The sequence below is a fragment of the Petaurus breviceps genome, unplaced genomic scaffold (genome assembly GCF_028583685.1).
Source record: "Petaurus breviceps papuanus isolate PSGF00001 unplaced genomic scaffold, PetGlider_PUasm1.0 138, whole genome shotgun sequence".
Taxonomy (NCBI): domain Eukaryota; kingdom Metazoa; phylum Chordata; class Mammalia; order Diprotodontia; family Petauridae; genus Petaurus; species Petaurus breviceps.
The window spans coordinates 27865384-27878818 of record NW_027185694.1 but is presented as its reverse complement, the minus strand read 5'-3'; the positions used below and the strand labels follow the sequence as shown (position 1 = coordinate 27878818).

Here is a 13435-nt window from a genome sequence, read left to right as displayed (position 1 = left end):
TGGGATTCTGACTGGCTTAGTTGCCTGCTTCATTGACATCGTAGTGGAGAACTTGGCAGGACTGAAATACCGAGTTGTAAAAGACAGTATCTTTTGGCTCTGGTTGTCCAGTAGTGAGTAGGGGATGCAGGGGATGAGGAGGGCAAAGCAGCCAGAGCTTCTCTGTATTTAGGAAGTCCTGGCATAAACTGAATTTGATTGGTTATGTGGATATATAGCAAGTTATAGCTGTGTGCAGGCCTGTATTGATCAGTAAGTCTCTGCTGAGTGCCTGAAGTGTGTCCCCCAGGTGGAGGTTGCAGATGGTCTCTGGCCTCAAGGAGTTTATACTCTATTTGGGGAGTATACGTAATCTAGCTCGAGTATAAATCTACCATGATCTTTTAGTTTTGTAATATTTAGGCAGGTGAGAAAACCTGATGGCCACTGTTGGCATGTTCCCTGCCCTTCTATGCCCCCCAACTCTCATGCAAGCAGTTTGGGAGCTTTTCATGGACTTCATTAGTGATAAAGCCAGGAGTTGCTGGGGGAGGAGGGAAGGGGGGAAAGGGTGTCAGATGAGGTGAATCTGTGCCTGTGTGTTGTTTACCAGACAGCACTGTAGGGAAGTGGATCTTGTCCAGACAGTTCTCTTAACGAGTCCTCCAGATATTGACAAGTTCACAGAGAAGGGGGGATTGTCTTTCTCCCTGTTACTCTGGGCAACACTGAATTCAGCCTTTGTGATCGTCGGCTCCGTGATTGTTGCCTTTATAGAGGTATGGTTTAAAAAGTACACCGAGCTAGCCTGGGATCTCTGCCCACGCCTACTTTAGGTGAGACTGGGAAGGCTCCAGGGCCGACGGGTAGATGGTAATAAGTTAGCATTAGTGGAGAGGCAGTGTGGTCTAGTGGATAGTGTGCTAGGCACAGGATGAGGAAGACCTCAGTCTGCATCCTTCCTCTGCCACTTGTTAGCTTTACAATCATTGGCAAATCATTGAGATTTGTCTGCCATGGCATCTGCAGGCTACAGGCTGCATGGTTGGAAGGGGTTCCTGCAGTAGAATTTTCCATATTCTGAGAAAATCACAGAACCTTCACATAGGAGCTTCTGAGTATTTTTAGAATGTAAAAAGTTCTGCTTAGTGAGATAATACCTTGAACTTCTTTAATTCACTTTCTTCAAGGAATTCCATGTACTTTGTCTGTTTTGTATTTGTTTATTTATGTATGGGTCTTCTTGGATAGAATGCAAATTCTTTGAGGACAAGAATTGTTTTATTTTTGTTTCTGTATCCCCAGCACATAGTAGACTCTTAATAAACACTTGTTTATTGATTTTCTTCTGAGCTATAAAGGAAAAAGCATTATTATTCCCATTTCACAGATGGGGAAACTGGGGAGCCAAGGGGTTAAGTTACTTTTTCCAGAATACATTGTTAGTGGCAAGATCGAAGAATGGAATCTGTGTTTCATGACTCCCTTTTAAGTGACTTTTGCCACTTAATTATATAGCCCTGTCAGTTAATCTTAGTATTTAACTTTGTCAAGTTAAATATTTGTTCATTTAATAACATTTATTAGGCCTCTGAGATAGCACTTACTGTGCTAGTCAGTGGGGGGGTGAGGAATATACAAATAACTGCAGAATTCCCTGAAACTCCTGCTTATATCTGGGAAATGCCAAGCTGATTTTTACCTCAAGGAGATTACATTCTAGTAATTTACTATTCTAATTACATTCAGTTCCTAGTTCTTATGAAGCCAACATCTTTTCATCTCTTATTTAGGCAACACTCGTGATGTCTTGGACTGTGGGTTAAAACATTTCACAGATTTTGGTGATCCTACTTTGGGTTCATTTGTGTCAACCAATCCTTTTGTTGGAAATACTCCTTATACAGTTTCTTCTTTCCTTGAAGCCTGTTGCTGCTGGCAGTGGAATTCCCCAGATTAAATGCTTCCTCAATGGTGTCAAGATTCCCCATGTGGTTCGACTCAAGGTAAAATGTCTAGAGGTGGTTGGTTTTCCCTATCTTTTGGGATGCAGAGTGGGGGTTTTGGTTGCTTTATTGAAAATAATCCTTTTGAATCCGGGCAGCCCATGAGTGTGGCCGTTGTCATAGGCCTCCTCTTTAGTCTATATCTTCCTTATCTTCTGAGATCCCCTCAAGAGTGAGGCCCTTGTTGTTGTGTCTTCCTTCCGTTTTTTGCCGAGGAGGCAGGCAAGCATTCTGTTATGCTCATTTAAGTACAGTCTTTAAAAGGTTGTCTCTCCCTAAAGGACCTGTTAGACTGAGGTGATAGAATTCCCTTTGACTGGGAATCATGGCTCAAATTGGACACATTCTGTTATGGCAAATACCACTACAGACTTCTGAGGCTCAGCAAAGGGCTCTTTTTTAATAATGGACCTTTAAATCTTTCTAATCTGAATGAAAAGGAGCCATTTCATTTCTTCTCCTCACTGTTCAGTCAATTAAAGAATTGCTACTAATTCAGCATGTTTTATAGTAGGATTCTACCTGTTGTGTTAGTGTTTAGGGGTAGACACATTGTATTTCCCAGATGGCTCTTTGACATCTGCTGGGAAGGTGGGTTTTGATGCAAGATTGTCCCTCTTTTACATGTCCCCTGTTAGGTTTCTATACCTGAGGGGAAAGGAAGGGGAAATATACGTGGATAGCCATGTATATTTATTGAACATCTCTTTTGTGCCCCATCCTTATACTGAGAAATATGAAAGAATAATTTTTTATTCAAAAAATGTATTGTATACCTTCTATGGATTAAACTCATTAATATAGTGGGGAGTAAGACTTGTATCAAGGAAGAGAATTTAAGCTCTCTATTAGAAAATAAATATTAACATAGAAAGTGAAAAAGTGACATAGGTGTTTAGAGTGGGGTGGAGGTGCAGGGAAGTTTTCCCAGAAAGGGGGGTCTTGAGCTGGGCTTTGAAAGTGGGTTAGGACTTTAGATAGATGGAGAAGAGGATAAAGGGTAAATCAGAAAAGAGAACAGTATGAACACAAGCCTAGAGACAAGAATGAGTATGTACAGACGACAGCCAGGAGAACAGCATGGGTGAAGGAGGAGGTCCCTTTGAGAGTCAAGGGAAGTCAGGTTGGGATCAGACTGTGGAGGGCCTACAATGGTAGGAATTTGTACTAGCTCATATAGACTGTGGGGAGCCAATGAAGGGTTTGGAATGAGGCAGTGATTTATTGAAAGTGATGTTTTTAGAATAATCATACTGTAGCAGTGTGCAGGATAGATTGAATTGGGGACACACTAGAGGCAGAATGTTTACTGCAATAATCCAGATGTATGATGGGGATAGAGCTAGAGTTGGAAGGGTACCTCAGAGCCCATCTAGTCCAATACCTTCCATTCTACAGATGAGTAAAATGAGGCCTAGAGAGGTGAAGTGGCTTATCCAGGGTCACACAGGTAGTAAGTGCCAGAAGTAGGATTTGAACCCAGGTCATCTGACTCTATAACAGACACTCTTTTGGTTGAAAATACTTGGACTGGCATAGAGCCAGTGAGATTGGAAAAGAAGAGATGAATGCAAGAGACATTGCAAAGGAAGAATCACCTGACCCTGGTGATCAGATATGAATCAGAGAAAATGAAGCATAGTCTCCGTCTTCCTAGTGAGACTAAGTATGGGACTGAGTGCTAAATGATGTTCAAGCTTTGGGTGCTGTTAAATTTCAAGAAGGGAGATCAGGGTGGTTAGAGTACTTGCAGGAAAGTTCCTGAGGAAGATGGGAATGAAGTTTAGACACTGACGGAAGCCCTTCATCTGAATCTTTTTTTGATCTGTCTTCCTACTCACGAGAAGTAAATTACTTTTTTAATGGTGCTTGACCCATAGGAGGTGTTTATTCAGTGATGGTTGATTTGGATTGAATTACCTTCCTTTTTTTTCTACTTAGTGATGTTCTCTTTATATTCTAGACATTGGTGATTAAAGTGTGTGGTGTGATTTTATCTGTGGTTGGAGGACTGGCTGTTGGAAAGGTAAAGGAATTAGAAGAATAAACATGACTGTTGTTCCCTTGTTCCATTGCATCACCCCTCTAAGAGCCCCTGAAAGGCATTATGTATCTAAAAACAATTTTTAAAACTCAGTTCCTATCCTCAACTCTGTACTCCTCTTTGTCTTTTAGGAAGGACCAATGATTCACTCTGGAGCTGTTATAGCAGCTGGTATTTCTCAAGGAAGATCAACCTCTTTGAAGAAAGACTTCAAGGTGAGCAGCTCATCTATAAATTCTAAAATGGAAAATGAGGGAGCAGGACATTAGGTCACATTCAGTAGGGATCCCATGGACTGTTAAAGTTGGTAGGGACCTTAGAAGTATTTCTAATCCTGTATCCCCAATAGGTAGTCATCTAACCTCTATTTATACACTAATAATAATAATAGTAGCTTACTGCCCCCAAGAGGTAGTATAATCTATTGTTAGCTCAAAAATTCATCCAAGCAGGGTGGCTAGGTGGAGCAGTGAATAGAGCACCAGCCCTGGAGTCAGGAGGACCTGGGTTCAGATCTGGCCTCAGACACTTAACACACAAAAACTAGCCGTGTGACCTTGGGCAAGTCACTTAACCCCAATTGCCCTGCCCTCCCCCCTCCAAAAAGTAAATAAATAAATAAATAGAAATTCATACAAGCTCTGCCTTGTTGTAATGTCTACCTATTGATCATAGGTCTGTTCTCTTAAGCTATACTGAATGTCCACTTATTCTTTTTTTTTTTTTTTTTTTTTTTTTTTTGAAGGGGGGGGTAGGGCAATTGGGGTTAAGTGACTTGCCCAAGGTCACATGGCTAGTTTGTGTGTGTGTGTGTGTTAAGTGTCTGAGGCTGGAATTGAACTCAGGTCCTCCTGACTCCAAGGCTGGTGCTCTATTCACTGCACTACCTAGCCACCCCCCACTTATTCTTTATGAGGGAAAACCTTGATCATATGCTGCTCCAAACTATTTCTTCTGTTGGCTAAATATCCCCAGTTCATTCAACTGTTCTTTGTGACATTGTTTTCAAATCCCTCTGCACCCTGGTCAGTCTCCTAGTTGTTTTCTGGTTTTTCAGTGTCCCCGTTTGGAGTCTATGCTTATACCTTTGTTGGTCTCCCTTAAATCTGAATGAGGATAAACCATTTTGTGTAGTAACTTTGGTTGCCAAAATGTGAAGGGTTAAAAAGTTGATTGGTGTATATTATATAGGAAAATCAAATGTGTAGGTATAGGCATTCAACCTTGTCAGTTTTATTCAAGTAGTATTTTATATTCTAACCTGACTGTGCTGTCATGGCAGTGACTTTGTTACTGATATAGAATCTTAGATTGCCAGACTCAGAAAGTGCCACAGAGTGCTCTACAAAGTGGGACTTGTCTCCCTATCTCCTGGCTCCTTTTCCTCTGTCATCAGCCTTGCTCATGTCTCCTCTAGCCTAACAAAACCCTCTCTTAACCCCCTCAAGCTATAATCTGTCTCCTCCCCTTCACTGCCAAACTTCTAAAAAGAACAGCTTGTCCATAGTAGCCCCACTTCCTCTCCACCGCTTTGTACCTCGGCCCTGTGCAATCCAGCTTCTGCCCTACAAAAATGGCTTTCTAAGAAATTGCCAGTGACTAATTATTATATAATTATGACTAACCTAATTGCTAAATCTAATGACCTATTTTCAGTCATCAGCTTCCTTAACTTTTCAGGGACATTTTCGTTTTTACCCGTAGACTGTCTTCTCCTTGATATTTTCCTTTTCCTTCTGTAACACTTTAATCTCTGTAGAACTTCTCTCTCTTGGTTCTTCAACTACTTGTTTTATTTCTTTGTAGTGTTAACAGAATTTTTACTGAGCCAGTCTTTAACCTGAGAATATTGAAACAGCAGGCCAGAGACAAAGTACCAGCAATCAGGTAGCCTTTAATTAATTAGTTTCATTATGAGGAACAGATTACAAATTGGGAATTCTCCAGATTGGAATTCCACTTTGCTGAAGTGAAGACAGAGATTATATACATAAATCAAAAATGGGAAGGAGAGGAAAGGTAGATTACAAGCATTGTTTTCCAGGGCCAGAGTGATTTCCCACAATCAGCCTGTCCTGAACTTCTGTGGGAGCAGCACTGTTCAAGACTTTGGAGCTTATTACTTAGTGGGTCACACATAGGACCAGAGTTCTGTGACAGAAACAAGTTCTACAGTCTTTGATTCACTTCACTTAAGGTACACAGGCAGTGATGCCAGTGATTGTGGGAGTTATCAAAGTTTGATCATTTTAAGCTGCATTGTGAGCTCTCTCACAAGTTAGAAAAGACAATTATGAAAATAAAATCTATTAGTACATTCATTACACATATCACATAGATTAATATGAAAATCATAATTCCACATTCCCTTCTTTCAGCCAAGAAGGTCAGAATGACCCTTGAAGGTCAATCAGTAACATTTATTTGAAACATGATTTTGATATTATGTAAAAATAAGTTACACGTCGTAGATCAAAGAAGTGAGAGGGAAACATGCGTTAGAATATTTTTACCTCTATCCCATAAATCTTCCACTTGCTGGTTTAGAGCACAGTCCTCTATTTGAGAGAGGATTGGTTGACATAGAAGCAACATTCCTCCGCAGTGATGGAGCCTTTGGCCATCAGAGAGTCCAGCACCTGACGGTTTTGTAAAACCATGAGGGCGAGTGAATCAACTGGTGATAAACTTCCCTGTGCACTTTAGGCCCATGACTAGTTCTGCTCAGAGGTTCCTGACAGACAGATACAACATGCCAAAGGTGGCTGTGGTACCTGTCAGGGATCCAGTGGATGCCAGCAGGGCCACAGTGGGCAGGAAAGCAAGCCTTTGCTGCCAGTGGAGGGACAACTTTAACCAGAGAAGAACTTCAGCAGAGTGTTTCCCTGGGAATAGGAACAAATTGGGCATAGTGTAGATGCTCTTAAACTAGTATTCTTCTCTCACATTCTGATAGTCCCTTCATCCTGCCCCTTAAGTGTAGGTAATCCCCAAGGTTCTATCATCAGCTTATTTTTCCCTCTTGCTCCCCTCCTCGGTAGCCTTCTTTGCTCCCTGCACAGTTTTATCACTTATGTGAATGAGTATGAAATATAAACCTCTAGCCCCAACCTCCTAATCCTGAACTCTGTTCCAGCATTTCAGTTTGCCTGCTGCATAGTTGCACCTAAAACTCACCATGTTCAAAGCTGAACTCTTCCCTTCAACTTAATTTCTTTATTTCTCATTCTGCATCTCTAGTTCATCTCTCTCCCCACAGGCAGGAGGCATGTTTCGTTATCAGTTTTTTGAAACCAAGTTTGTTCACTATGTTGAACAGAATCTTAAAGTCAGGGTTTTTTTTTTTATATTATTGTGGTCAATGTGTGAGTTCTTTTCCCGGTTCTGCTCATTTTACTTTGTATAAGTTAATACAGATCTTTCATAAGTTTTAAAAATTCTTCATATCTGTCATTTCTGATAGCATAATGTTATTATACTCATATACCACGATTTGTTCAGCCATTTCCTTATTTGTGAGGACTCACTTCATTTCTACTTCTTTGCTAGAACAAAAGGTGCTGCTATAAATGTTTTTGTACTTGTGGGTCCTTTTCCTTTGTCTTTGACCTCATGTATATGTATATGTGTATGTATATATATATGTATTTTTTAGCTATTAGACCTTTATCAAAAATGACACAAAGAATTTTTTTCTCTGGTTAATGTCCTCCCTTAGAATTCTAAGTGTTTGAATATCGCTTGTGCAGTAGCTTTTCAACTTTTATGTGATGGAAATCATCCATTTTCTCTACTGTGATCACCTTTGTCCCTTGTTTAGTATCTCCCTTAGGAGAGGTTGATGAGTGTCTTTTACTGAAGACACATAAACATCTAACAGAAATGTAAAAGACCAAAAGCTGTGCCCTAGTAAATAATTAGTCAAAGGACATAAACAGTTTTCTTGAAAGAATGTTCTAAGTCACGAATAAGAGAAATGCAAGTCAAAATAACTATGAGATTCTATCTCTCACTCACAAAATTTGCAAAGGTCACAAAAGGTGGAAATAATAAATATGGGGGAGCAGTTATGGTAAGTCAGGTATGTGAATGCATTGTTCGTAGAGTTATAAATTGGTCCAGACATTTTGGAATTAAGCTAAGAAAGTAGCTAAAATATCTGTCCTTTTGGACCCAGAGATTCCACTGCTAGGCATATATCCTAAGATAATAATAAAAAAGAAAGGTTTAATTTGCATTAAAATATCATTGTTTAATCATTTCAGACTCTTTGTGACCCCATTTATTGGAGTGCTTTGCCATTTCCTTCTTTAGCTCACTTTATAGATAAGGAAACTGAGGCAAACAGGGTTAAGTGACTTGCCCAGGGTCACACAGCTACAAAGTGTCTGAGGCCAGATTTAATCTCAGGAAAATGAGTCTTCCTGACTTCAGACCCAGCACTCTGTCTACTGTGACACCTAACTGCCCCTAATACTTATCACTACATTTTTATAGTATCAAAGACCCAGAAACAAAATAATTGTCCCTTAGGGAATAGCTAAACAAAATGTGGTATATGAATTTAATAGGATAGCATGGTACTTCTAAGAGACAACAAATATGATGAGTATAGAGAAGTATGGAAGACTTTTAGAAAATAATAGAAAGTAAAGCAGAACCAGGAAAACAGTATATACAGTGACCATGACAATGTAAGTGGAAAAGACAACAACAAAACAATTGAAACTAAAAACTCTGAAATTACAGTGATAAAGTTTGACCACAAAGAATCAAAATAAGAAGGTACCTCCCATCTTCTTTGCAGATGCGAGGGATCTATGAGTGTGGAGCACTGCATTTGTCAGGCTTTTTTGATGAGTTGGTTACTTTTGCCAAACTATTATTTTTCTTTCTTTATTATTTGTTATAAGGGATGACTGTTGAGAATATGTTGAGAAATATAGATTAATTTTTTTAATTTTAATTTTTTAAAAAATTAAAATTTTTCAAAAAGATATTAAGATATCAAGAAAAATTTATTAAAATAATTCTGACTCTAGTCATTGTTATGAAAGGTGTCCATCTTCCCTTTTCTGTTAAGTTGATCCTTTATATTTAGTTTATGTATCCATTTGGAGTTTATGATGGTATATAGTATAAGCTGTTGGTCTAAATCTAATTTCTGCCAAACTGCTTCTAGTCCAAAAGGTTTTATTGAAAACAAGAGTCCTTAACCCTATATAATAGAGTTTGTCCTTGGTTTATCAAGCATTGTATTGTTATTCCATCTGGGTCTTATAATCTACTCTGTTCTATTAATCAACTTTTCTGTTTTGTTTGTTTTTTTTAAACTAGTTTTGATGATTACTGCTTTCTAGTATGGTTTGAGATCTAGAAATACCAGGCAGGCCCCCTCATACCTTCTTTTTTTCATTATTTCCTTTGAGATTCTTGACCTTTTGTCTTTATGAATGACTTTTGTCTACTTCCATAAAGTAGCCCTTTTGGCACTTTGGTTACTATGGCACTAAATCTGTAAATTAGGTAGTATTATTATTTGCATTATATTTATTTTATTTAGATACTGTAATACTTAAGTGCATTTATGTTATTATTTATAGTCAAAAGAACGAATGTTTTTCAGTCATAGCTACTCATGAAGTTAATTTTCTCAATTGTAAAGTGGTTGCGTCTGCATGAATGGAGAGATTACATACATTAATAAAAATAATAGTACATATAGTATATATAGTGTTTAAAAGTTTGTAAAATGTCATATATATTACAATAAAATCTTAGCTTCTTGAATTATCAAAGGTTGTTAAGAGAGAAAGCATTTAGGGGTGGTGATCTAAATTTGGCTTTATGCCACTTAGAAATGGGAAAATACCTGGTAGAGAAAGTTCCCACCCAGCCTAGAATGACTTCCTTTAAGGAAACTCAGGTTTTAGAGTATTGCAGGGTCAGTGCTGAGAGAGAAGGGACATAGATAAGTGTTTATTTCGGATACTTCAGAAACTAACTAGGTCAGGTAGCATGTAGGAATCCTTGGCTACCTCTTCCTTTACTGAGAGGACTGCTTTAATAAAGCCTGAGGAGATAATCTGTAACTTTTCCTTTCATTTCAGATGTTTGAATACTTCAGGAGAGACACAGAGAAGCGAGACTTTGTTTCAGCTGGAGCTGCAGCTGGTGTCTCAGCTGCTTTTGGAGCCCCTGTAGGTAAGATTTCCTGGCTTTTGTTTACATCTGGGTAGTCCCTGTCACATCCTAGATACTTTGTGCGTTGTGGGCAGCTCAAGTGGTCTTGTCAGTGACCCCAGAAATCTTTCCTTGATGAAGCATATTGTGGTTTGAGAAACCTGTTTCTATAGACCACCCTTACCTAGATGGTAGAAATCAAGGATGTTTTCAAAATAGTTGTTCCATGCATATTTGGATTCCCTTCTTTCCCCTCTATTTCTTTGACAAGAAATCAGAAAATTTACAAAAAAAACTAGATGCCATCATTTATCTTATCTATACCTAATTGTTTGCATGTTTCTGCATGTGAGCTCCTTAAGAGCAAGGACCATTTTTTGTGGTTTAAAAAAAATCTTTTCTTATGTATTCCCAGCACTTAGCACAGTGCCTGCTACTTAGTAGATACTTTGTAAATGCTTCTTGACTTGACTTCATGTGACCCTGTTACCCAAAGCCCTCAAGTGAGGGAGGCCTGGACAAACTGGTGGGCCTTTCCCCTATCAGTCGGTCTTTGTCCATTTCCCTGTCTTTAGCATTATTTGGGCATCATTCCATAGCACTCTCCCTGCACTTCTTGAATCTTAGCCGAATGATTGCAGTGTATCTTAGACTTCCCTGGTAATTTGCCATCTTAGCCATAGCCACCTCCACTGGGGTCTGTCCAGGGAATTAAGAGACTTTTGTTCTTGCAGGGGGCGTCCTGTTCAGCTTGGAAGAAGGTGCTTCCTTCTGGAATCAGTTCCTGACATGGAGAATTGTAAGTGAGCTAGGTTTTGTGCCAGCATTTTTCGTTGCTAACAAGTCAAGTACACCTTTATAGAGTGCCTTGAGAATTGTTTCTTGGTGCTTCCTCTTTTTGAAGAATCTTTTGTCTCCAGCAGTTGCCATAGGCTGATGTATGGGCACTTCACTCCTGCTTTGGTTCCATAAACTCACGTCCCTTGTTATCAAGCATTAATCCTCTACCACAGATTTCTGGGAGAAACATATGAGAATGTGCTTGGCATGTCGTCAGTTGGTGGAATTACCCTGAGTTTGTCTATTATACAGGGCTCCTGCGTACAGTTAAACATTCCACATCGTGGAGGTTAGAAGCATGGTGCCTCCACAATCTGGAAAATCTGTATCAAATTTTTGACCCTCCCAAAGTACCAAAGAAGAAGTCTGAATTATTATAGCATTAAGAGATAACATGTGTTAATATTATAGAACACTATACATATATTTTATGCATTTCTGAGTTTCTAAACTTTTTCTGTCTTGTCTGCTGGCCTTCACATGTCTTCTACAGCTTCCACAAAACTCACCCAAAATTGCAATTTAATTTCTTATGCTGACCCACAATATATCAAAACCGTGATGGGAAAAGTTCTGATGTGAAAGAGACTATAATTTGACTCTTAAAATATTTTAGAATTGTCTCTTTTCTCATCAGGCCTCAAAATTGTTTGTTCTCTAGTTGATTGTTACAACCTTTATATTTCTTCTTTTCATTACCTTGACTATTTCATGCCTCCCCTAAGGTAACTTTTATTACCCTTTATATCAGGTACAAGAGCCACAATTAGCTTCAGGGTCCTTCAGCAGCCCATCTTGAACTTTTTTCTCCCCTTTGCCCAATCCATCTTTCTTTTGCTCTCTGGACTCAGCATACCCTTCATCTAGTCTTCACATGCTTGTTTCTGAGCTCTGTCTCAAGCCACACCCCATGCCTAAAGCCAGCATCTCCATGCTCGGCTCACCTAGACCCCTCTCCTCCCTCTCCTTTAGACAGCTTCTGAAGTACCAACTCTAAGAAGCCTCCCCTGACTGGAAAAGAAGCATCAAAATTCCTTGTGACCTTACTGTGTTTAAACTGGCAACTCCTGGGACTCACTTTCTTTCTGATCTTATCCACTTAGCTCTTTAATTAGAAATACTTTGTTCTGTCTGTTGGACACAAGAGGGTAGCCTGCTTTGTTTGAAGTATTGTATCCTAGCAACATGCCTGTTTTTCAATTTATCCCACAGTTCTTTGCCTCCATGATTTCCACATTCACCCTGAATTTTGTTCTAAGTATTTACCATGGAAACATGTGGGATCTCTCTAGCCCTGGTCTCATCAATTTTGGAAGATTTGACACTGAGGTAACCATTAATATGTAAAACCCTTAATCATACATCCTGTTTCCTTATGTCCTTGGGCACCTGGATAGCAGGAGCCACCAGTTTTGAGATTCTAGATTTTCCTTGTTACTCTAACTCTGGAAGAAGAGTATTTTTCTGTGTGAAATCCAGTGTCTTAGTGGGATTCAGTTATTACCCACCAGTGTAGTACTATGAACAGGGGGCAGGAGACCTGGCTATTTGTCACAGTTCTTCCACTGAATGAGTTGTGGCCGTGGAAAAGTCTAGAAGCTTGTCTGCACCTCAGTTTCTTCAGATGTTAGAATGAAGAGTTGGATTCTTCTCACTGTAGAGTTCTAACATTCTATCCAGGATTGTGCTGATCAAATGGAATACATTTAATGTTTGCAGCAGTTCAGGAGTTTAGATATCATAGCTGTGTGCTTCACCAAAGATCCTGGCCAATGCATCTCATTGGCTCTGAAAACTAGGGAGATAATTGTGCTTTCCATCTTTGTTTCATTAGGTGAGGGAGAGAGAACATTTGGAGATCATTACTCAAGGTTTATGCCAGTAGGTCTTAAAATTAAACCACTTTTTCCTTTTTTCTCTGTGTAGAAAATGGTATACACAATCCATGAGATCCCCATCTTCATTGCCATGGGTGTGGTAGGTAAGGAGAATTTCTGTTGAATTCATTAGAAATCTTGCTGGGGTGGGAGGGTGGGGTGGCAGTCTTTTTTTTTCTCATTTTTACCAAAAGCCATCCCACTTTTGTTAAACATTTATGGAAAGAGCCTTTTTAAATATGGCTTTTGAAATGGCAGAAGCCCCAGTTAATTCTCTGGAGAATCTTTCTGTATCTTTTTGGCCTAAATAAGAATGTGCTAAGGGCTGGAAGGTTGCCAGGATCTGAGACACAGGTTAGCTTTGTGAAGCACCTTTTAAGGATCCTCCATAAAAACCCTGGAATGAATCAGTCAGTTATTCAGTGATGTGCTTACACACACCATGGCTGCTGTCACTTATCTTTCCTGAGATCTATGTTCCAGAAATGCTGCTGCTAATATAAGGA

The 13435-nt window shown here is 39.3% G+C and overlaps 1 protein-coding gene across 1 annotated transcript in view; it reads left to right on the top strand.

The window, feature by feature from the left end:
• CLCN7 (chloride voltage-gated channel 7) overlaps positions 1-13435 on the top strand; it is a 28059-nt gene that overhangs the window by 493 nt on the left and 14131 nt on the right. Inside the window, exons 2-10 of the mRNA XM_069065663.1 lie at positions 1-86; positions 649-758; positions 1905-1985; positions 3949-4011; positions 4161-4244; positions 10140-10233; positions 10947-11011; positions 12265-12381; positions 12979-13033. The exon at positions 1-86 is cut by the window's left edge and continues 6 nt beyond it. Coding sequence (XP_068921764.1) covers positions 1-86; positions 649-758; positions 1905-1985; positions 3949-4011; positions 4161-4244; positions 10140-10233; positions 10947-11011; positions 12265-12381; positions 12979-13033 — 755 coding nt within the window. The remainder of the gene's footprint in view (positions 87-648; positions 759-1904; positions 1986-3948; positions 4012-4160; positions 4245-10139; positions 10234-10946; positions 11012-12264; positions 12382-12978; positions 13034-13435) is intronic.